General features: G+C 43.6%; 1 protein-coding gene across 5 annotated transcripts in view; it reads right to left on the bottom strand.

Annotated features, from left to right (window-relative positions):
* Positions 1-25583, bottom strand: part of BIRC6 (baculoviral IAP repeat containing 6) — a 709573-nt gene that overhangs the window by 32609 nt on the left and 651381 nt on the right. For all 5 annotated transcript variants that reach the window (XM_073627731.1, XM_073627734.1, XM_073627732.1 and 2 more), the window contains exons 71-72: positions 10019-10096; positions 6761-6949 (exon numbers count right to left, since the gene is read on the bottom strand). In XM_073627731.1, the coding sequence (XP_073483832.1) occupies positions 6761-6949; positions 10019-10096 (267 nt within the window). The remainder of the gene's footprint in view (positions 1-6760; positions 6950-10018; positions 10097-25583) is intronic.

A 25583-nucleotide genomic window follows, 5' to 3' on the forward strand; every position in this document is an offset into this window, starting at 1 on the left:
CATTAAAATTTAAAAAAAAGTGTGTGTTTTTCCCCAAAAAATGCGTTTGAAAAAGCCATTTTAATCTGTAGGGCATTTGCTTTAAAAAAAATATATAATGTTGGGGGGTTCAAAGTAATTTTCTTGCAAAAAAATTAATTCTTTCATGCAAATAAAAAGTGTCAGAAAGGGCTTTGTCTTCAAGTGGTTAGAAGAGTGGGTGATGTGTGACATAAGCTTCTAAATGTTGTGCATAAAATGCCAGGACAGTTCAAAACCCCCCAAATGACCCATTTTGGAAAGTAGACACCCCAAGCTATTTGCTGAGAGGCATGTCGAGTCAATGGAATATTTTATATTGTGACACAAGTTGCGGGAAAAAGACCATTTTTTTTTTTTTGCACAAAGTTGTCACTAAATGATATATTGCTCAAACATGCCATGGGAATATGGGAAATTACACCCCAAAATACATTCTGTTGCTCCTCCCGAGTATGGGGATACCACGTGTGTGAGACTTTTTGGGAGCCTAGCTGCGTATGGGACCCCAAAAACAAAGCACTGCCTTCAGGCTTTCTAAGGCTGGGTTCACACTGCTGCGGTGGCAGACATCGCATGTGATTCGCAGCGCACTGCTGTTCACATCACATGCGATGTCTGTGCTGTGCGATATCAGCCATACAGATCGTATGGCTGATATCGCACCGCATTCGGTCCAAACTCGCACAGGACCCTTTTTTTTGTTCTGACCAAAATCGGATCGCATGGGTGTTCACACCTATGCGATCCGAAAATGTCCGAATTGTCAGTTCGCATTGCGATATGCGGGCTGAACTGGGGGTGTCATTAACATTGTATGACACTCCCCAGCAGTTCGCATATGGCAGTGTGAACTGCCGTGCGAGTTGGTGCGATGCGGGAACCCGCAGTAAATTCGCTGCGTTCCTGCACCGCAGCAGTGTGAACCCAGCCTAAAGGTGTAAATTTTTGATTTCACTCTTCACTGCCCATCACAGTTTTGGAGGCCAGGTGGCACAAAAGCCCCCCAAAATGACCCCATTTTGGAAAGTAGACACCCCAAGCTATTTGCTGAGAGGTATAGTGAGTATTTTGCAGACCTCACTTTTTGTCACAAAGTTTTGAAAATTGAAAAAAGAAAAAAAAATACATCTTTCTTGTCTGTTCATTTTCAAAAACAAATGAGAGCTGCAAAATACTCACCATGCCTCTCTGCAAATAGCTTGGGGTGTCTACTTTCCAAAATGGGGTCATTTGGGGGGTTTTGTGCCATATTGGCATTTTATGGCCTTCAAAACTGTCATAGGTAGTGAGGAGTGAAATAAAAAATTTACGCCCTTAGAAATCCTGAAGGCGGTGCTTGGTTTTCGGGGCCCCGTACGCGGCTAGGCTCCCAAAAAGTCCCACACATGTGGTATCCCCATACTCAGGAGAAGCAGCTAAATGTATTTTGGGGTGCAATTTCACATATAACCTTGGCATGTGTGAGCAATATATCAATTAGTGACAACTTTTTTTAATTTTTTTTTTTATCATTATTCAATCACTTGGGACAAAAAAAATAATTAATGGGCTCAACATGCCTCTCAGAAATTTCCTTGGGGTGTCTACTTTCCAAAATGGGGTCATTGGGGGGGGGGGGGGGGTATAAATTCCGGAAAATGGACCCTAGTTTGTAGGTGCTATAACTTTTGCGCAAACTAATAAATATACGCTTATTGACATTTTTTTTTATCAAAGACATGTGGCCGAATACATTTTGGCCTAAATGTATGACTAAAATTGAGTTTATTGGATTTTTTTAATAACAAAAAGTAGAAAATGTTTTTTTTTTTTCAAAATTTTCGGTCTTTTTCCGTTTATAGTGCAAAAAATAAAAATCGCAGAGGTGATCAAATACCATCAACAGATAGCTCTATTTGTGGGAAAAAAAGGATGCAAATTTCGTTTGGGTACAGCATTGCATGACCGTGCAATTAGCAGTTAAAGCGACGCAGTTCCAAATTGTAAAAAGGGTTGTGGTCAGGAAGGGGGTAAATCCTTCCGGGGCTGAAGTGGTTAAGCAACAGACAGCATGGATTCATGAAAGACAGAAGTTATAAATAGAAATCAGATTTCTTTGACGAGTAGGTAAGTAAAACCTTGGACAGAGGGGTGGCTGTGGACGTGGTATACTTAGATTTTGCAAACGCGTTTGACACAGTTGGGTAAAGTAAAGTCTACAGGCTTGGAAAGATCAGTTTGTACATGGATAGAAAACTGGCTGAAAGACCGAAATCAGAGAGTAGTGGTTAATGATTCTTACTCTGAATGGTCTAATGTTATCAGTGGTGTACCCCAAGGTTCAGTGTTGGGACCCTTATGTTTTAATACCTTTATAAATGATATAGGGTCTGGGATTAAAAGTACCATTTCTGTCTTTGAGGATGATACCAAGCTTTGCAGTGGATTAACATCCTGACAGCATATCTCCAATTTACAAGCTGACCTCAGTGCACTGTCTAATTGGGCAACTAAGTGGCAAATGAGGTTTAATGTTGATAAATGTAAAGTTATGCACTTGGGGGCTAAGAATAGGCATGCATTATACATACTAGGGAGAGTACAACTGGGGGAATCCATAGTGGAGAAGGATCTGGGGGTTTTGGTAGCTCAATAATAGCATGCAATGCAAAGCTGTGGTTTCCAAAGCGAGCAAAGTCTTTTCTTGTATTAAGAGAGGTAGGGACTCGCTCTCTCTCCAGATATAATTATGCCCCTGTACAAATCATTACTAAGACCTCATCTGGAACATGCAGTTCAGTTTTGGGCAATAGTTCTCAAAAAGGATATCGGGGAACTGGAGAAAGTGCAGAGAAGGGCAACCAAACTGATAAGAGGCATGAGCTCAGCTATGAGGAAAGATTAGAGGAACTCTTTTTTTCCTCTCTCGAGAAGAGGAGATTAAGGGGAGATATTATCAACATGTACAAATACATAAGTGGTCCACATAGTTAACTTGGTGTTGAGTTATTCACTTTAAGGTCATCACATAGGACAAGGGGGCACTCTTTACGTCTAAAGGAAAAAAGATTTCATCTCCAAATACAGAAATGTTTCTTCACAGTAAGAGCTGTGAAAATGTGTAATAGACTCCCTCCAAAGGTGGTTCTGGCTAGTTCAGTTGATTGCTTTAAAAAAGGCCTGGATTCTTTCCTAAATGTACAAATATAACTTGATACTAACATTTATAGGTAAAGTTGATACAGGGAAAATCCGATTGCCTGGATCAGGATGGAATTTTTTTTCCCCAAGCTGTAGCAAATCAGAGCATGCTTTGCTGGGGTTTTTCACTTTCCTCTGGATCAACTGTGGGTGAAGAATTGTGTATATGGGATTGTATGATTTTTTTTTTTTTTAAACTAGATGGACTTTTTTTTTAACCTGACTGTCGCTTATAACAAATTTTCTCTATCATGGAGAAATATGCAAGGTGCTAATAAGGAGTAAAACAGAAAATAGTCAATATAACCAACATTTACGTGGGTATATTATTAATAGCCTTTTATTTCTTGTCTAGCAAGAATAAAATCAAGACGTAAACCATGTTTAACGCTAGCTGTAAAGAAACTAAAAATGTTAAAGAATGACTGTATTCCTTAATCTTGTGGTATTATTTCACACTACTAATAGTGTGGCAGAGTTCATTCTTGGAAGAGGCGGCAAGAAACACCTTTGGGACAATGAAACCTCCGTACTTCTGACATTTGCGCACCCTTTGCACTCAATTTTTTGGCTAAGAAAATGTATTGCTAATGTCAAACTAACTTCAGTGGTGGCATTATTAGGAACATTTACTAGGTCAGAAAGCATAAATAAAAACATTGACTACTTATCTTAATTTGAATCTGGAAATAAAAACACATACAACATGGTTACTGGCCTTATTGTCACGTTCAACAAATGTTCTGTAGGGCATATACAGTATATAGCGCTTCAGAGAGAAACGAAATACACATGTTTTAACTATTTTGCCTTCATATATTATTGTCCCATTTTGTACATCAGATGACAACCAATTTTCCTATTTTTTGACAGTAACATTCCTATCCGTGGCTGCTGCTCCCAGTAGCACCTTTTCAGGCACTGCCAGTCCTCCTGGCTGCAGCTGCCCCTTTCCATTGCCTGTGCCACCACAGTCCTCCTGACTGGCTCTGCACCTATCCCAGTCCTCTCAGGCATGCCTCCCAGTCCTCCTGACTGTGTGTCACTCACCAGCCCTCTTGGCTGTTACACCTGGAGACTTGCCTGACAGTTTGCTCCTGCCGTCTTCTCCTTGCTCACAGTGCCTCCTGGCCAGGACACCTCCATAGGTTTTGAGAAGGTTCTGAGCCCAGGCCCAAGGTAACCCCCCTGACTGGGGAGCTCCCTCAAAGGCCACAACAGTAACACTCCATCAACAGTAACACTCCATCACCAGTTTCCACCCGAACTCTCCTCCCCAGCTGAGCTGAACCAGAGTATTTGAGGGGGCCTGCCCCCTGCCAACCCAAGTTGGGGATTGGTCAGGGCCCTCAGAATACTCCGGCCAGCTCAACCTTACTTCCCCTCCCATTTTTCTAGGGTTCCAGTACATTCTAGAAATAGGTGGGAGGTCTCAGTGATGCTGCCTGAGTCATCCAGCTCTAACTGGATCTCTGCCCAACCCAGGAAAAAAAAAAAAAAAAAAAAAAAAAAACGCAGACAGGATTGGCTGCCAGCCAAGCCTGCAGAAATTTACCTACACTGCAGAGAAAAAACAAAAACAAACAAAACACTATCTACACTTCTGCACCACTAGAGGGTGCTACACAAATGTAAATTCAAATTTTAGAGGATGAATAGCTCTGCAAAATTTAAATAATTATAAATACAACTCTAAGGCCCCTTTCACACTGGGGCGGTTTGCAGGCGTTATTGCGCTAAAAATAGCGCCTGCAAGCCGCCCCTAAACAGCCTCCGCTGTTTGCTCAGTGTGAAAGTCCGAGGGCTTTCACACTGAAGCGGTGCGCTGGCAGGAGAAGAAAAAATCTGTCAGCCGCTTCTGTGGAACGGTGAAGGAGCGGTGTATTCACCGCTCCTGCCCATTGAAATCAATGGGACAGCGCGGCTATAGCCGCGCTATACGAGGGGTTTTAACCCTTTTTCGGCCGCCAGCGGGGGGTTAAAACCGCACTGCTAGCGGCCGAATACCGCGGTAAAACAGCGCTAAAAATAGCGCTGTTTTACCGCTGACGCCCCCTACCGCCCCAGTGTGAAAGGGGCCTTAAGGTAAACTTTAACTGCCATCTACTGCAGGCATAGTCCATGGTTATTTCTAGGAATCTCTTATGTAATAAAGGTTATTTTTGGGCAATAATACTAATAATTTATTGGCATTAAGATGCACATGATAGTCTCTGAGAACACAGAGTAGATAGAGAGGCTACCTAGAGAAAACTATAAAATGTGACTGGGCATTCAAAGAAAATGAGTAAAAACTGTCTATTCTGAAATCTATGAATTTTCTCCAATTCTAATGTAGTTATTTGTGATGTTACCCAGTACTCATACAATATTTTTTTTAGGAGATGCACGTTCATCCTGAAGAACTACCTGCAGTAAAATGTATTCCTATCAAAATGAGTTCACAGAAGCAGGCAGATGGAGAGTCAAGCACTTTGTAAAAGTCATTATCTGCTCACATTGAGCAATTGCCTCACCGCCAGGCTATATCCATCTGGACTTATCTCACTCCCCCACCTTTCTGAGGGAGAGGCCAAAACGTCAGGCACATGTGTACAACTTATTCAGAAGACAAGCAGTGCAGATAGTCACAAAATAAAAGGGACTAAAGTGTGCTGGCCTCTGTATTCTTTATTTACATACTGACAGGAAATCTAGTGCAGTGGTACCAGATACAACAACTTTTAGCACATTCAAACCAAATTTATTAAGTACTGCTAGCTTCCCATGTTCTTTTTCTCAATGTACTACAAGAAAACTACTCTGGAGAGGATGCGATGTGCTGCAGAGCTTTGGGGCTAATTAAAGTGGTTCTAACGACAGAAGGTGTTTCACCATAATGCATTCTCTGCATTAAGGTAAAAACCTTTTGTGTGCAGCATCTCCCCGCCACAGCGCCCCTAAACAATAAGAAGCGGTTTCCTAGGATAGCACACCAAGAAGAGGAGGAGCCAGGAGTACAGGGTGGAGGGGCCCCTGAAGAGGAAGATCGTGGCTACTCTGTGCAAAACCACTTCACAGAGCAGGCAAGTACAAGTATAGTGTAATATGAATAACATGTTTAATATTGGAAAAAAAAAAAAAAGTACCCTTACAATCATTTTAAGAAACTGAATGAATGGCAATGCAAATTCTTAATTGTGTTAATCTTTAGGGCATTTATATACTAGTACCAAATACAATACCAGTGTTACAGGTCCACAAGTAGAAATGAATAGCCTTGGTCAAAATGATTCAATCGTATTCATGGATAGGTGAAGGATTTAAGATATATATTTTAAATAAGACAAGCGTTCATAATATAAATTAAGCATCTCAGGAGGACAGGGATGATGGATTCTCACAGATCCAGCATTAATATAAACTAGCTATATACACGGAAAAGACCACTAGCCAAACCTCATTGTCATTTAACACTGCACCGAAGCAAACGACAACAAAATTCTGTAAGTTGGGTTGAGAAGGGTGAGTAATGGAATCCCTTACAAAAAAAATTGCATAATGTCCTGTGGAAACATACCTCTTTAAAGCACGGTGAGGCATTTCTAATTTGTTCTAGCATGGCCCACTTGACTGTTGCCTGCCTGATATTTCCATCATATTCTCTAGAGCTCTGAGTGCCACTTGGTGTGCCCCTTGACCTCTCATATCCTGGCTCATTGAAGTAGGGCTCAGACACAAGAATAAGGGACTGAACTGACACCAATACCTGTAAAGCAACAGTAAGAGGAAAAACATTTGTTAAAAGATAATTACCGCCTGATTTAGAATCACAAACATTAACAACTGCATTGTTTTTACTTGATCACCATATGGTCATGGAATAAAATAAAAATAAATTTGCTATTAGGAACTGTGGCTCCAGGGACAAAACAAATCAATTCTTTTTCTCCAATTTGCTATTTTTTTTGCTAAAAATTACTGAAAATTTTCATATAATACTGAAAATAGTAATATTATGCAGTGACTTCATGGCTTTCATTGCGCAATCATTTGGCCATTCCCAAACAGTATTAAGCAGTGCTATTACAATATCTATAGACTGTTTAGGATATTTTTTGACAATGTATTCAGTAACTAGCATCCTGCTTATATTGATCTGTGTGTGAGCCTGACAAATTGGCAGACGTGTTTTCTAATGATAAAAAAAAATACTTTTGCTAATTGATAGCTAAGGAAAAGGCATTTGTGTTGTTCACAGGCAGTATTTTTGAATCCAGCGCCTACAGTTTTAAGGCTCGAAAAGCTTCAGATATAGGGTCTGATTTGTCGCATGATGAAAGTGCAGCCATTCAAACATTTACTCATATTAAGGAGGGTCTTCCTAAATTCTCCTACACATGACTGAACAAACACAGAATCCCTTTGCATTTTAGTTTAGTAAAGAAGTTAACAATTGTATTACAACACAAAATTGAATACATGGAGACAGGCGCTATAGAGCATTACGGGTTATTTGATGGCACAGCAGTAGTATCAAAAGGCTGTCCATGTATAATCAAAACCTTGGGGGGAGCTCTCCAATAGGACTAGATTTAGAATGGCCAACTGAAATGAATTGTTTTTAACAGAGGGGGAAAAAAGTATTCAAAAGAGAAAATGGAACCCAAATCACTTCCTGTGGGCTGAATAAAAAACCATAATTAATAATAAAAATAAGTTATTAAAAAAAACTGTGAAGGAAGGAAGACATGAATATAAACATCAAAAACAAAATAAATCATTCAAATAGGTTAAGAGAGCTTTTAATTTGAATGAATAAACATCTTTGTTAATTCTTCATACAAGGCGTATATAATTACATAGTTACACAAGGGTTACATCAATTACTAATCTTCAGTGCTGTGGAAATAAAAAGGATTTCACCACCATGCTTGGCTTATGCTTTCACAAAATGGGTTACCCTATCAAATGTGCTGCAGGGCAGCTGAATAATCAGCGTTCTAAAGCCTCATACACACTACTAGTTTTTTTTCTTTTAACCCAGCGGGTTAAACATAAAATAAACTGACAGCTCAGGTCGGAGCTGCTGTACTAACAATCCAATGTTAGTACAGTGATCTCCCTTGCTGTGCTATTGTGTTCTGACAAGGGAACACACAGGTCAGCACTCGTAGCCATTGGCTGAGATCGCTGACCAGGAGGTGGTCGGTAGACCTTTTTCGGTCTTGACCCTTCGGCCATTAGAACACTGTTATCTCAGTTATGACGGTAACAATTATAGCTCAAAGATTCTGCAAAAGAGATTAATTACCAATAAACTCAACAAAAACTAATAGCTAATATATTCATTAGGCTCATTATCCTTTTGCAATATATTGTCATGTGTATGGGCTCTTTACATAAACATCTCCAACACTAAGGCCAGCCATGGGTGGATCGAAATTTGTCCTGTTCAGCAGGAGCCGGCCGAACTTCAATCCATCTATGGGCTGGCTTGGTTGTACTGAAGTTAATCTGTAGATTGACTTCAGTACAACCAGACGGTCATTTTTTTTTTTTAAACTATTAACTCCATGCAGCTATAACTGGCAGCATTAATCATTGTGTTCTATTGGCAGGAAAAAATCCCGCTGTCAGAATACAATAGTGCAGTGGGAGGGACTCTCCCATCAACACAGACTGTGTTAATGGAGGAATCGAGCAATTTTTACTTCTTTCAATCAGTGATTTAGGGAAAGAAAATTGCATAATCTATGACTTGCCATTCAAGTGGAGAAATTACTCAATTTTCCCATCTACGATAAACAGCGTGGATCTATCCCACCAGCTGTTGTATACCTAAACGACTGCATATGATTTGATGTTGTCACTGTTTGGCTAACAATTAGCCTCCTGGCTTCTTTGATCTTTGTTTGAAATTTGTCAAGCCAGAGGCACCAACAGGGCCACCTAGAGCTCTAATCTTCAGCAGGAAAAGCCAAAACATGAGCTATGTATGGCAAGCCTTAAGCTGGATACACACTATACAATTTTATGTGGATTTTTTTCCTTCAGATTTACCAAAACCATATAATATGAGGTCTACCTTAAGAGTTTCAATTTGTATGCAATGAGGCAGGCCCGTGCACTACCTTTTTTTGGTAAGTCTGAAGACAAAAATCTGCAGAAAATCTAATAGTGTGTATGGGGCCTTAGTCTTTGCCTATGCTATGATTTATGTATGTAAGAACCATAAAAAAATATATGGCTTTCAGCAGTCAACCTACTAAGTTTACAGAAAGATATGAGAAGTAGAACCTACCAAAAGCGACAAACACACTAAAATCTATTTAGCTACTGTCTTATTTTTACTTTCCGATTTTAATGGCTTGTTAACAGCAAAAAATAAATGGCAACCCAAAATCCAATTACACATTGTTAGCTATTTATGTATATCATCGTAGTGTAATAAATTAAGCCATATAGTAGGCAACAAGGAATGGTTCCTGAACCATCTCAAGTCTATGATTGCTGCATATTTCCTGATACATACCCAACCATTCCAGCTTGCCACACCAGAGTCATGGCTACAGAGCTGGAAATGGCTGGCAGTCCCTTGGTCCTGTGGTGTCTACAGGACTCAGGATCAGGACTCAATGTTGGTTTTTATATATCTCATAAAACCAAAAGAAACATCTGATTATATTGCGGTTAAAGAGAGTTTCATTAAAGACTTTGTTTTTCAAATTGTGTATACAGCATTTGTGTCAATGATAGGTGTTACAGAGAAGCAAAATAAGGCAAAAATCAAATTAGGAAAAAGACATATCAACTGCAAGAAAAGGTGAAGGCACACCTGCAAAAAACTTGATGTCTGCGGATTCCACTTCTCTTCAGGTCTCCCGTGCCAGGTGTTTAGTATGCTTAAACACACCTTAAAATGAGAATTAAGTATTAATTTAAAAGTATTAATTTAAATCAATATATTCATATATTTTTCCATCTGTTCATTTAGCTAGATTGTTGCATAGAGGGTTATGAAAATTAAAAGTGTAGCCAAAAAACTTTATTTTTCTTTGGATAAAGTAGGGAATGATTAAACATTTTATTGCCATCAGTGTTCACCAGAACAGAAAGTATTGAGCAATTCCAAATTTTATAGCAGTCAAAAGAAAAAAGTCTTTTGATAAGGGCATCTCGTTTGATATCAACTGCCAAGGAGAATTTCCCTTACATCCCATTGATTCTACACAGGAAAATCTACCTGATGGGACACAGATAGGGAATACACAAGAACACACTTTAAGGATGCATGTTCATTTATGTGATTAAGTTAAAGCTGATCTCCAGCTTCAGTTTCAGTTTAACCACTTCCCGCCCAGCCCATAGCAGATGACGGCCAGGCGTTGGTTCAGTTATCCTGACTGGGCGTCATATGACGTCCAGCAGGATAACATGCCGCCGCGAGCATCGCGCCGATCGGTGTGTCAGTCTGACACACCGCTACACCGATCTTGGTAAAGAGCCTGCGGCGGAGGCTCTTTACCGCGTGATCAGCCATGTCCAATCACGGCTGATCACGCTGTCAATAGGAAGAGCCGTTGATCTGACAGACGCGAGTAGAGGAGAGCTGATCGGCGGCTCTCCTGGCAGGGGGGGTCTGCGCTGTTTATCAGCGCAGCCCCCCCTCAGATCACCACACTGGACCACCAGGGATCGCCACTAGGACCACCAGGGAAGGGGCAACATGTGGATGGCCAGGTATGTACCCCATGGCCATCCACATGTGCCCAATCTGTGCCAATCAGTGCCCACAAATTGGCACTGATTGGCACCATTATGTTGCAGTGATGCCCAGCAATGCCACCCTTAGGGGCATCAGTGCAATCAGTATCATCAGTGCCACCCATCAATGTTCATCGGTGCCACCTGTCAGTGCCCATCAGTGCCCATCTGTGCTATCAGTGCCACCCATAAGTACCCATCAATGCCACCTACGAGTGCCCATCAGTACCACCTATGACTGCCCATCAGTGCCGCCTCATCGGTGCCCATCAGTGCCGCCTCATCAGTGCCCATCAATGCCACCTATCAGTGCCCAGTGCCGCCTATCAGTGCCCATCATCAGTGCCACCTCATCGGTGCCCAGTGTCACCGTATCAGTGCAGTCATATCAGTGCTCGTCATTGAAGAAAACGTACTTATTTACAAAAATTTTTAACAGAAACAAAGCAAAACTTGTTTTTTTTCAAAATTTTCGGTCTTTTATTTGTTGCACAAAAAAAAAAAAAAAAACACAGGGGTGATCAAATACCACCAAAAGAAAGCTCTATTTGTGGGAACAAAATGATAAAAAAATTTTTGGGTACAGTGTTGCATGACCGCGCAATTGTCATTCAAATTGCGACAGCGCTGAAAGCTGAAAATTGGCCTGGGTGGGAAGGTGTCTAAGTGCCTGGTATTGAAGTGGTTAAATAATTTGTTCAGGCCAAGCTGGCCCAAACAATCTATTTCCCTCACTAACAAGTGTGGCAGCTGGGTGTGCTGTATAAGCTGTATGTAGCTCAGACTACGTACAATATACAGCACTGTGTTCTGGTTGCAAGAGGAGACCTTCCTGTTTCACATGCAGAACAAAATTGAGTCGGTCTAAATTGCCCCTTCATAAGCAGCTTTGTATTCAACCAATGAACAAAGCATCCTCTGATTGGTGAGTCAGATTGTGACATCATTAACTCGCCAGTTAATCAGGGGAAGCTTTATATTCATTGACAGAATACAAAGCTGCCTATGAAAGGCTTAGCACCGACCTCAGACCAACGCTACATTGTTCTGGGTGTGAGACAGGAAAATCTCCTCTTGCACCGTGAACACAGTGATGTATACTGTATGTAGCCTCAGCTAGATATGGCTCATACGGCACACCCAGCGGCTGCACACGTTAGTAAGGGAAATAGTTTGTTTGGGCCAGCTTGACGCGAACAATTTGAACTGAGACTAAACCTGGAGATCAGCTTTAACAAACACTGTTCAGTGCGGGAATGTGGCTTTCCCCCACTGCATTCCAGTATTAACAGGCCCTAAAAGTCAGGCTCAGATTTTACCCTCAACTTCTTCCTGAGCCTCACTGCTGATCACTGAGGCGGCAAGTATTTTACAGTTAAATTTGAGGGGATGAGGCCTAATATCAGCTAGCAAAAATTTGCCTGTTCAAGAAAGAGTTAAATTAGTCTGAATAGTTTTTAAACAGAGTGATTTAACATACTTCATTACTGCTAAATAAAAAAGAGGAAACTGAGAAGCTTTCCATTAAGGGGAGCAGAGAAAAAAAAAAAAAAAAAAGAAGAGGAGAACCAGTTGACCGAAGAACATTAGGAGGGACAGAAAAAGTAAAATAGGAGTAGACTGGGGGAGAGGGGGAGGAAAGTTAGGAACAACAAGAGCTGATCAAATACTAGGAAGGATATGAGAGGAAGAGAGAGAAAAAAATAAAACTATATGATCATGGATAGGGTAAAACTGAAAGGACAGAGTGATCTGATCATAACAAGGGATAAAGGACCGATAACTTATTGTTACTAAACAGGAAAGTAGAGAGGAGCAGCATCTGATCATGCTCCACTGGGATTAACTGGATGTTGGAAAAACCAAAGGCAGAGAAGGAGCTGGAGGGTGCGGCAAAGTGTCATGTATGCTTTCCCTCCGTAATGGAGGAGTAGAAGGATAAGAAAGTGACAGCTGAGCAGAGCATAAGAGTATTCCCAGTGAGTTTGAAGCATGTTTTACAAGCATGCACAAGAGTTTTAGCGCTTAGCAAGTTTTAGATGCTTGCTTCCTGGGCAGGACAAAGGGGGGGGGGAACGACGACAATGCTAAAGAAGGAAAGGGGTTTTCCAGGAGCAAAATGGCATGCAAATGCATGTGTTGTGTGTTTGCAGGGACACCTGTTGAAGTCCATGGGGGCAAGAATTCCTAAATATGTGCAAAAAACCACATACACTTTTTAGAGCTTAGGATATACCTATAGAACTATACATTTTCAATAAACACTCAAAACAAAAAGAAAAGGAACTAAGAACTAAAATATATGAAAACCCTAACTTATTTTTCTTTTTTGCTAGAAAGGCAGAACTTCCTGTGCTCCATGCCTGTGCACAAGTATGACTTGATGAGGCGAGGTCTGTCTTTTTGTAAAGCATCAGAAATTAAGTAGGTAGGGATGACTTGTGCTTAACACCTCAAAGCAAAACATACAGTGAGGGGAATTTCTTTAAGTTGATCACACGCTGTTGAGCAGGGACTGGCTAAATTTTGATCAATGTGTGCAGGGCCATCTTTAACGCAGGGCAAAAGGGGTAGCTGCCCTGGGCCCTGTCATTGCTGTGGGGCACAAAGCAGCTGCCACTTAAGCCCTGCGCTGCCCGCAGTTTTTCCGGAGTAGCGGGGGGAGCCGATCCCCCCTGCTCTCCCAAGCGGCGGCCACATTAATTATACAGGAGAGCGGGACAGCTGCGGGCTTCATGTGTTTGAGCCCGCTCGTCCCGCTTCTCCCTCTGTCAGGAGCTGCGGACCGGAGTCAATTACAGAACAAGAGCGGCGCTTCGTGTTCCTCCCACCCCCGCCTGGCAGACCTGTGTAGCACACAGCCAAGTGAAGTTTTCTGGCTGTGTGCTGGGTCTGATAGGCTGGGACGGTGTTGCACCGCTGTGTGATCAGGTAAGAAAACAAGGTGGAGAGAAGGGGAAGAGGATTCATTTGTGCAGACTGCAGAGAACTGCTGGTACAGAGGTGGACATGGGGGGGGGGGGGGGGTGTTACAGAAGTGAGAAGACATGGGGGGTACAGAGGTGGACATGGGGGGTACAGAGGTGGACATGGGGGGTACAGAGATGGACATGGGGGTACAGAGATGGACATGGGGGGTACAGAGATGGACATGGGGGGTACAGAGATGGACATGGGGGGTACAGAGATGGACATGGGGGGTACAGATGTGGAAGGAGTACAGAGATGAACATGGGGGGGTACAGAGATGGACATGGGGGGTACAGAGATGGACACGGGGGGTACAGAGATGGACACAGAGGTGGACGGGGGTACAAAAGGTGGTTGGAAGGATATAGAGGTGAACGTGGATGGGGGAGATACAGAGGTGGATAGGGGATACAGAAGTGAGCTGTAGATGGGGGGGTACAGAGATGGACATGGGGGGTACAGAGGTGAACAGAGGTGGTGGTGGGGGGGTACAGAGGTGAACACAGAGGTGGACGGGGGTACAAAGGTGGATGGAAGGATATAGAGGTGAACGTGGATGGGGGAGATACATAGGTGGATAGGGGATACAGAAGTGAGCTGTAGATGGGGGGGTACAGAGGTGTACACAGTGGTGGGGGGGGTACAAAGGTGGAAATTAGGGGGTGCAGAGGTGAACACAGGTGGACGGGGGTACAAAGGTGGACATGGGGGGGTATAGAGGTGGACATGGGGGTATACAGAGGTGGTGGGGGGTTACAGAGATGAACCCAGAGGTGGACGGGGGTACAAATGTGGACATGGGGATGTACAGAGGGGGACATGGGGGGCTACAGAGGTGGACGGAAGGATATAGAGATGAACGTGGATGGGGGGATACAGAGGTGGATGGGGGATACAGAAGTGAGCTGTGGATGGGGGGATGCAGAGGTGAGCATGGATGGGGGGTAATACAGAGGTGGATAGGGAGTACAAAGGTGGACATGGGGGGGGGGGGTACAGAGGTGGACGGAAAGATATAGAAGTGAACGTGGATGGGGGTACAGAGCTGAACACAGAGGTGGATGTGGGGTACAAAGGTGGACGGAAAGATATAGAGGTGGACATGGGGGGGGGGGTGTACAGAGGTGGATGGGGGATACAGAAGTGAGCTGTGGATGGGGGGTGGTGGGCAGAGGTAGACAGGGGATACAGAAGTGAGCTGTGGATAGAGGGGTACAGAGGTGAGCTGTGTATGGGGGGGGACAGAGATAGACAGGGAATACAGAAGTGAGCTGTGGATGAGGGAGCAAAGTGTTGTGCATAGGTGACCAATAGATAGTTACTTTGCGGGAGGGAGGAGGATATGCAAGTACTTCCCCTTGTGCTGATTTTTTTCTGTGCCCTGTATGATACAAACACCTCAAAATACACACACCCAATCCCTGTGTGTCATCCTGGACTCCTATCTCCCCCCTTCCCCCATTATCTTGAACTCCCCCATCCCCCCCTCCCCCCAATCATCCTGGACTCCAATATCTCCCCCCCACCCATCATCCTGGACTTCTCTAACTCTTCCCCCCATCATTATTATACAGGATTTATATAGCGCCAACAGTTTGTGCAGCGCTTTACAACATGAGGCCAGACAGTACAGTTACAATACAATGCAATACATATGTTTACGTGTGTGTTTTGAAAAAAGCTATTTATCCATCTATGTCTTTTGGATACAGATTCTGAATGGGAAGGACTTTCTAATTTTTCAGCTGATGCACTTGCAGTACTCCGAGTTGTGCCAGGGTCTGCATTTCTTAGATGAGATTAACCCTTTAGAAGCATCTCACCAAAACTGAATTTTTTTGTTGCAGGGGATTCCTAAAATCCGACTTGCATCTTAGTGTAGACTTCTGGGAAAATTAGTGAACTAAGCAAACAAGCAGGGAATTACATTTCTGGGGGGTGTTCTGTACACCAACTGTGTATGGAACGCCTCCAGGTTGCAAAATTTCATCAAATTTTACGGAAAATTACAGCAATGCAGATTGAAAAGGAAAGATAATTTAAGAATATTAAATTATGGCTTGTGTTGCAATTGGATTTTTGTACTTATCTGTAAAATGTATTTCTTGGAGTATATCACCTGACACAGAGAAGGCTATAAATCATTGCTACCTGGGTTAGTAACCGATTATAGGTGAATGGACACGGGCAGAACAAACAGGCAGCAAGTGTCCCTATATAATAACGTACTCAGGAAGCTCCTCAGTTTAGTGGCAAGCAGTGAACCCCCATAGAGGAGAGGGACCTCTGTATCCCGTGATGTACTCAAAGACATGGATTTTACAGGTAAGTGCAAAAATTCAATTTTTCTTTTCCTACATCATGGGACACAGAGAAGGCTATAAATCATGACTAAATGGGATGCCATAAGCACAGAATCCACCGTTTGGGCCAAGAATACTACTCTGAAGCCCACAATACACTGCGGCCAAAAGTAGTATCCTCAGCGGCCCTTATGTCCACCTGGTAAAATCTTGTAAAGGTGTTCACCGAAGACCAGGTTGCAGCCTTGCAAACCTGAGCTACTAAAGTCTGATGACAGATTACCAGAAGTGTTGGAGCATCTTGGGCTGAGTGAGCCCTCACTTAAAAAGGTGAAACCTTACTCTTCAAGCCATAGGCCTGGACAATAAGCTGATGGATGAAATGGTTGACTTTGCAGCTGCCTGATCCTTCCTAGGACCCTCTGGAAGGACGAATAATGAATCTGACCACTAGATTGCAGAAGACATCTTCAAGTACATCTGGACAGCCCACGCGCCTTTGTATTGAATCTGGATACTAGAAGATCCATGCCTGACAAATTGTGCATAACACCTCGGGGTGAAGAGGTAAGGAAGTCCACCTGCCAGTCCTCCACACCTGGGATATGTAGTGCTGAGGCTGGAACATTATGCTCTGCCCAACACAGAATCTGATCCTCTTCCAACTGAGCAGTTGACTCCTGGTGCCCCCCTTGATGGTATACGCCACCGCCGTAGCATTGTCTGATTGGACTCTGACTGGAAGCCCCTGCTGCCGACTCATCCAGCAAGCCAGCACAAGACAAACTGCTAAAAGCTCCAAAATGTTGATGGGCAAACCCCTTTCCTGATGAAACTATGCCCCCTGCACTGAAAGAGACCCCAGAACGGCTCTCCATCTTGTCAGACTAGCATCGGTAGTCCCCACCTTCCAGGTGACTAGAAGAAACTACTTTCTCACTTCCAACCTGTGAGGAGCCACGCCTGAATGGTACTGGGACTTAAATACATTCAACAATCCAGCAACTGGACCCTCACGTTCCACTGTACCAGAATATTCCTCTAACGGTTTGGAATAAAACTTTGCATATGGAACTGCTTCGAATGTGGAAACCATTTTTCCCGCCAGTCTCCTACAAAGAGGAATGGAGGGAGACTCCTGAATTCTTACCACTGATTGCTCAAAGGAAAGCACTTCCCTGGAGGCAGAAAAACATTTGTCGTCTGGATAGTGCCTAAGATCCTCCAGTCTTTGTACTAGTTTCAGTGCTGATTTCTGCACACTGAGGACCCGGCCCAGATTCTCCAGTGTACTGACTGTGAGAGGCCTATTTTCCCTTAAACGAAGAGCCGACTGTTCTCTGAGCAAAAGATCGTCCAGATACCCTAAAATAGAGGCTCCCTTTAGTAGGTCCAGCACCAGGGGGAACACTTTTGTGAACACTCGAAGAGCCGTAGCTAGACCAAAAGGCAGGGCCACAAACAAAGTGCCGGTCCTCTATTGCAAAACTTAAGAATCTATGATACCCAGCACAGATTTGCACAGGGACATAAGCATCCCTTATGTCTACCTGCTGGAGCGAGGCCACCACTGAACACACGGACTCCATACAAAATGTCTGAATTTTGAGAAACTTGTTAAGAGCTTTGAGGTCCAAAAATCGGCCATATATCACTGTTTGGCTTTGGGACCATGAAGAGATTGGAGTACAACCCATGGAAAACAAAATGTGTGGAATCACCACTCTTGGAAAATGTTCATTCAACTGTTTAAAAAAAAAAAAAAAAAAAAAACGAATCACAGACATGACTCACAACTTTTCATTTAACATTCTGGCTTTAAGAAACACTTAAAAAAAAGTGCACATCAAGCAGAGGAAAAAAAAAAATGGAATCATGAAAAAAAACAAATACTACAGTACACCACACCTCGGCTTTTACAACAGCTGGAATTCTCTGAGGCATGGATTTAACCATCGATAAACCGTATTATTTATCAATCTGCCTGTAACATTCTCTTATTGCAGTTTCCAGATCAGATTTGCAGGTTGGAGCTTGGTCATTAACTTAATATAACTTGCTCTTGAAGTAACATTTTCACAGCTTTTGCCCTATGGCAAGATGCATTATCATCCTGAAAAAGGATGTCATCATCACTAAACATCCTTTCAATTAATGGAATATGAAAAGTGTCCAAAATCTCAATATAAACTTGTGAATTTATTGAAGATTTAAGGACTCATCTTCCCTGTACCTGACATACAACCCCATATCATCAATGATTGTGGAAATGTGCATGTTTTCCTCAGGCAGTGGCCTTCATACATTTCTTTGGAACGGCACCAAACAAAAGTTCCAGCATCATCACCCTGCGCAATACAGATTTGTGATTCATCACTCAATATCACTTTCATCCAGTCATCCACTGTCCAAGATTGCTTTTCTTTAGCCCGCTGTAATCTTGTTTTTTTCCTGTTTAGGTGTTAGATGGTTTTCGTTTGGCTTTTCTGTATGTAAAATACCATTTCCTTCAGGCGATGTCCTACAGTTCGGTCACAGACATTGCCTACAGTTTTTGACCATTTGTGCCTCATTTGTTTTGTTGAACATTTTCTGTTTTCCAGGCATATTGCTTTACGTTTTCCATCTCGACACTGATGTCTTCCTTGGTCTACCAGTACGCTTCCCTTTAACCACCTTCCCATTTGGTTTGTACTTGGTTGAGATTTTAGACACAGCTGACTGGGAACAACCAACATCTTTTGCAACATTCCATAATGATTTACCTTCTTGAAGAAGTTTTATAATCCTCTCCTTTGTTTCAACAGACATCTCTTGTGTTGGAGCCATGATTCAGGTCAATCAGGTTGGTGCAACAGCTCACCAAGGTGTGCAAGCACTCTTTAATTGCAGACTAATTAGCAGATGTAAGCTGATGCAGAGGTTTGTTTTAGAACTGCAAAGCACATGGTAATTCCATGATATTTTCCTCAAAATTGAGCGATTCCATATTTTTTTCCTCTGCTTGATCTGCAAAAACAGTTGCAATTTGACTACAGTGTTAGTTCTTTTTTTTAATTTTATTTTTTAAGTGTTTGCTAAAGCCAGGAGGTTGGAATGTTAAATGAAAATAGTTTTGAGTTATGTCTGCGATTTGTTTTTTTACACAAACAATTGAATGAACATTTTGTAAGAGTGGTGATTCCATACTTTTTTCTGCAGATCTGTAGATACAGCTGACCACAAACCATGGAGGAAAAGTCCAAAACTACTACCTGTACCAAACAGAGTGTGGAGAGAACCCGGTTGTGTGCAACCACTCTTTGCCAGGCTTCTGAGAAAGCCAGCAGCCTCCTCCCCACTTGAATGAGCGGGCCGCCTCCTCATTGTGAAGAGGACATGGATTCCAGCTTAGCTGGTTTGGTTGACCAGGACCTTTTTTGCCTTTGGCCCCGAGTGCTCCCTCTGGAAACATAAGGCTGGGAATGCCAGGAGGACTGCCTAGTGGCTAAGCAGTAGGACTGCCTAGTGGCTCAGATGCACCGGTCTATCGAGAGAGACAAATTCAGCAGGGCTACAACTAGGGTCCTCTGGACTAGACTGTGGCACACCTGCACTTCTCCCAGCTGTGCTCCCAGCTCCCTGCTTTCTGGAAGACATCCTCTAAGCATGCTGGTTAAAAAACAGGGCTGTGCCTTCCCTGTTACCCAAACCCAACAAGGAGGATCTGTAAGTTAACAGTATATTGGGACCCTTGCAGGACCATCCGGCTTCCAGTGTTTTTCCCTAGTGGTGTACTCATGTGCCAAGCACAGAGAGCGCCTGCCTGTTCCTTATGCCGCACCTCCAGTGGTCCCAGCTGCTGCTACCACCCAAGAGCCTCAGGAGAAACGCTGGCTTCCTTTTCTTTTTACAAAGATAACCACCGGCGCTGCCTCCACGATGCACATTCTGCCTTTTCTAGGCATGCATGTGTGCCAGCCGTTATCACTATTGGTAGAGAAAACTAACATAGGGGGAAACTGACACAGAAAACACCACGCGCTACACAATACAGAGGAAAATTAGATGCACCACATAAATCTCCATGTTTGCCGTAGCAAAAGAAACCCAGCAACCACCACTGCCTCCAGTGGACAAGAGCGTAAATGCAACTCAGGCAGCCCAGCAATAATCCTCATTTAAAGGGCCTCCCATACTGCAGGGACATTCACAACTTCTCCTTGCAGAATCCTGCTAACAAGCCAAGAAGGATCAAATATGCACCCATCCTGGCGGGCTATGTCCTTCTGGACCTTCAGGCACTTGATCCCCCATATATCGGGGTCCACTGCCCTGGACATGCCCAGTTATACCCCAAGGTTCCAAATACGCAGGGTCCTGCACCGAACAGTGGAATTACAATCCCCACTGGAACGTCTGCTCCCATCGTAGTCTCCCAGCTATCGGAGTGGATCCAGATGCCCAATATCCTGATCTATACTGAAATTATTTAACCACTTCCCGCCCGGCCTATAGCGGACTGACGTCCGGGAAGTGGTTCCGTTATCCTGACTGGGCATCATATGACATCCAGCAGGATAACATGCCGCCGCATCGCGGCGATCGGTGGAGCGGTGTGTCAGCCTGACACACCGCTCCACCGATCTTGGTAAAGAGCCTCCAGTGGAGGCTCAGTACCACATGATCTGCCGTGTCCAATCACGGCTGATCACGATGTCAATAGGAAGAGCCGTTGATCGGCTTTTCCTCACTTGCGTCTGACAGACGCGAGTAGAGGAGAGCCGATCGGCAGCTCTCCTGACGGGGGGGTCTGCGCTGATTGTTTATCAGCGCAGCCCCACCTCAGATCACCACACTGCACCACCAGGGAAGGAGCAACATGTGGATGGCCAGGTATGTACCCCATGGCCATCTACATGTGCCCAATCTGTGCCAATCAGTGCCCACAAACGGGCACTGATTGGCACCATGTTTCAGTTATGCCCAGCAATGCCACCAGTGTCATCAGTACCACCTGTCATTGCCCATTTGTGCCCACCTATCAGTGCCACCCATAAGTACCCATCAGTGCCACCCATATGTACCAATCAATGCCACCTACGAGTGCCCAGTGCCGCCTATGAGTGCCCATCGGTGCCACCTATGAGTGCCCATCAGTGCCGCATACCAGTGCCACCTATCAGTGATCATCAGTGCCACCTCATCGGTGCCCGTCAGTGCAGCCATATCAGTGCCCGTCATTGAAGAAGAAAACATACTTATTTACAAAAAATTTTAACAGAAACAAAGAAAAACTTGTTTTTTTTCAAAATTTTCGGTCTTTTTTAATTTGTTGCGCAAAAAATAAAAACCGCAGAGGTGATCAAATACCACCAAAAGAAAGCTCTATTTGTGGGAACAAAATGATAAAAAAATTGTTTGGGTACAGTGTAGCAAGACTGCGCAATTGTCATTCAAATTGCGACATCGATGAAAGCTGAAAATTGGCCTGGGTAGGAAGGTGTCTAAGTGCCTGGTATTGAAGTGGTTAAGAATCTGGCACTACTATGCAAAGAGCTGCACTTTAGTGACCATCACCTTTCAAACAATGGCAAAAAAAAAAAACTGAGGAGCTTCCCAAGTAGGAGGGGTTATATAGAGGGACTTCCTGTCTTTTTTCTGCCATTGCCCAATCACCTATAGGCGGTGCATAACCCAAGTAGTCATGAAATACAGCGTGGCTCTGTGTCCGATTATGTACAAAATGTATTTGCAATATTTCTTTCTACGAACGTTACCCTTTTTTTCTACTGGAGCTGGCAAAGCATTGCACACACGATCAGCGGATCATAGGTGCAATGTCACACTCTTCCTCCAGCTTTCTGCCCATACTTCCTTACAGGCTTTCAGTTAGAAAGCTGGAGGAAGCGTGAATGGACTATGAGCGTGTGCATTGGGATGAGGGGTGCTAAATATGGGTGTAACATGTTCTAAATAAAAACTTACCCTTTAATAGTCATTTTTGATTTTGCCTTTAGAACCACTTTAAGCTAAATCTCTGGATTCAATACTTTCCGATTTTCTGAGTTAAAACAGGTATACAGATAAGAATTCAAAGACTGCATTGCTTGTTCTGAGTCAATAACTCAAAAGGGTGTTGAAAAGAAAAAATAGGATTTTTATTACAGCTTACCTGTAAAACCCTTTTCTTGGAGTACATCATGGGACACAGAGCCTTAAGTAATTACTTAATGGGTTATGGGCCACCTTCAGGTGTTGACACTAGTAAACTCAATCAAGAAAGTTCACTCCCTATATAAACCCTCCTCCTTCCAGGAGCACATCAGTTTTTGTAGCAAAGTAATATACTTAAATCCCAAAATAGGAGAGGGAACTCTGTGTCCCATGATGTACTCCAAGAAAAGGATTTTACAGGTAAGCTGTAATTAAAATCCTATTTTCTTTATCGTACATCATGGGACACAGGGCCTTAAGTAATTACTTAATGGAACGTCCCATAGCAATGCTACTTGAGATTAGGGAGGGAGAAACAACCCGCAGGGTACCCACAGACTTGAGGACTTATACTGCTGCCTGCAGTACACTGCGCCCAGAGGCGATATCCTCATACCTCCTTACATCCACCTGATAAAAAAATGTTGTGAATGTATGCACTGAAGACCAAGTTGCGGCCTTACAGATCTGAGCCATGGAGGCCTGGTAACGCACTGCCCAAGAAGCACTAACCGCTTTGGTAGAGTGCGCCTTAAAATGAAAAGGGCGAATCTTACCCCTTAAATCATAAGTTAGATTTGTAACTTGCCGAATCCACTTAGCAGCAGTGGATTTCGACGCTGCCTGTCCTCTTAGGACCCTCTGGCAGAATACATAAGACATCAGTTTAAAGAATCTGAGCAGTTGTCTTTAAATAGATTCTCACTGGTTTTGGAAAAAATGATGGCAGGACAATATCTTCGTTCAGGTGAAAACCTGAAACCACTTTTGGCAAAAGCCTGGACGAGGGCGTAACACCACTCTGTCCTCATGAATAATCAAATATGGCTCTTTACAAGAAAGAGCAGCCAATTCCGAAAACCTCCCTGCTGAGGATATAGCAACCAAGAATACCAGCTTCCTTGTCAGAAGGACTAAGGGAATATGCTGTATCGGTTCAAATGGTTGTTTTTGTAACAATGACAAAACTAAATTCAAGTCCCAAGGGCATAAAGGTGATATAACTGGCAGAGTAATCCGCATCACCCCTTGTATAAAACCTTCCAAACTCTATAATATATAGTTCTGGAAGTTGGTTTCCTTGTATTAATCAAAGTAGACATAACTGACCCAGAAAGCCCACGTTTCCTCAGAATGTGGGTTCCAATAGCCAGGCCATTATATTTAGCGTTCGTAAAGTAGGATGGAATATCGGCCCCTGTGAGAGCAGGTCTGGCTTTAGTGGAAGGGACCATGGATCCTCCACTGCCATCTTTACGATTTCTGCATACCATGACCTTCTGGGCCATGCTGGTGCTGCCAGAATTACCGTTTTTTCTGACCAGCTTGATCCTGCAAAGAAGTCGAGGCAGCAATTGAATAGGGGGAAATGCAGTGAAAGCTGATCCCACGGTATCACCAACGCATCTGTTCTGTGTGCAAATGGATCCTTTGTTGTGGACACAAAGCTGACTAACTTTATGTTGAACTGGACGCTAGAAGATCTACGTCCGCAGTCCCCCATCTTTGACAAACAACCCGAGAATATGTCGGGGTGAAGAAACCATTCCCCTGGAAATAACTGCTAGCGACTTAAGTAGTTTGCCTGCTAATTCTCTATTCCAGGAATGAAGACTGCTGATAGGCACGGAATATTTCTTTCTGCCCAAGTTAGAATACGGTTCACCTCTCTCTGCGCCGAGAGAGTCTTGGTGCCCCCTTGTCGATTGAAAGGCCACAGCCGTGGCATTGACGGATTGGATCTGCACAGGACAATCCCTTAACCTGGAAGTCCAGGTCTTTAGAGCCAGACGCAGGATGTTGATGGGCAAGGCTCTTCCGGTTCTTGACCACTGTCCTTGGAAATGCATGAAAAAGACTAAAGGTTTTTTTTTTTTTTTTTAAACCAAGGAAAGGACCTTACTTTCAGCTGACTCTGTAAGGAGTAGCATAAAAAGTGAAATGAACCATCTCTGTAAGAGTTTGTACCATCACCTCTGGGAAAATTCAGATGTAATGTTACCCTCTTATGTATCGCTGTGTAAGTATATTGATCCCAATATCTGGGGTCTCCATCTGTACCAAAAATAAAGTATTGGAAAAAAGAAAAAAAAGAGTTTGTACCATCAATCTGTCAGATTGCGAGGTTGCATAAGGTTTATAAACTGTTTCCTCCGCAGAGGAAAATTCGGCTTGTTTTTCCCCGTGATCACCTGAGGGTAGTACCTCATCCTGTGCCCACTGTTCCCTTGGAAAAAGGGGTTTGAGGTGGGGGAGGGGGATCTAGCACGCTTCCTATCCCTCTTGGATGGAGGATGCGATTAAAGCCACTAATCTTCCTTCTAAGCCCTGCAGGGCAGAGGAAAATGCATCTTCAGTGTGATAAGAAGTTGCACCAATTGCTTCCAATGACTCACCCTGGCTTGCCATGTCAGGTATCTCCGGAGAGGATGACAGTGTTGAGGCATGACTGGAGTTCCCAGCGCCTAGGGGTGGAATCCTTGGTACCTTTGTGGTAGCTCTGGAAGTCATAGTGCTAAGCACAAAAGCAGAGGCACTTTAAGAAAAAAAATGATGGTATTTGCTGCAATAGTTTTAGCAAAAAACAATGACACCATAAGGATCAGCCTTTGATGCTGAGTAACCATAATATTTCCTGTACTGGAAATGCCTGCTTACACACCTTTACATGCCCAGTGCTCCTGTGTCCCTTAGTGCGACAGACTTCTATCTTCAGCATATGAACTGAGAGCGTCTGTGTTAAGCCTCAGGTGAGAACCTGATTATGCGTCCTCAGCGTCTTCCGCCCTAGTGTGTGAGCTAAGCCCCTCTGCAACACCTGCCCCCCTCCTTGTTTTTTTTTTTTTAAATAACACTAGCTAGCGCGTGCAGACGGCATTCGGGTCTGCAGATGCAGACGGCATTCGGGTCTGCAGATGCAGACGGCATTCGGGTCTGCAGATGCAGACGGCATTCGGGTCTGCAGATGCAGACCCGAAGGGGAGGAGGCAGCGCCGGCTGCAATGGACGCCAGACTTTTAGAGTCTGCAATGCTATACAGGGGCTAAATGCCTGTCCAGGCTCAAAAAGGACAAGTCTGATAATACAAACAGTGGAAGCTGTTACCGTACCTCTCCAGGAGGAGAGGGGAGGAGGAGGGGAATTTATGTCAGCAGTGTTTGTTAGGCT

This window comes from Aquarana catesbeiana, linkage group LG04 (assembly GCF_042186555.1).
Source record: "Aquarana catesbeiana isolate 2022-GZ linkage group LG04, ASM4218655v1, whole genome shotgun sequence".
NCBI lineage: Eukaryota > Metazoa > Chordata > Amphibia > Anura > Ranidae > Aquarana > Aquarana catesbeiana.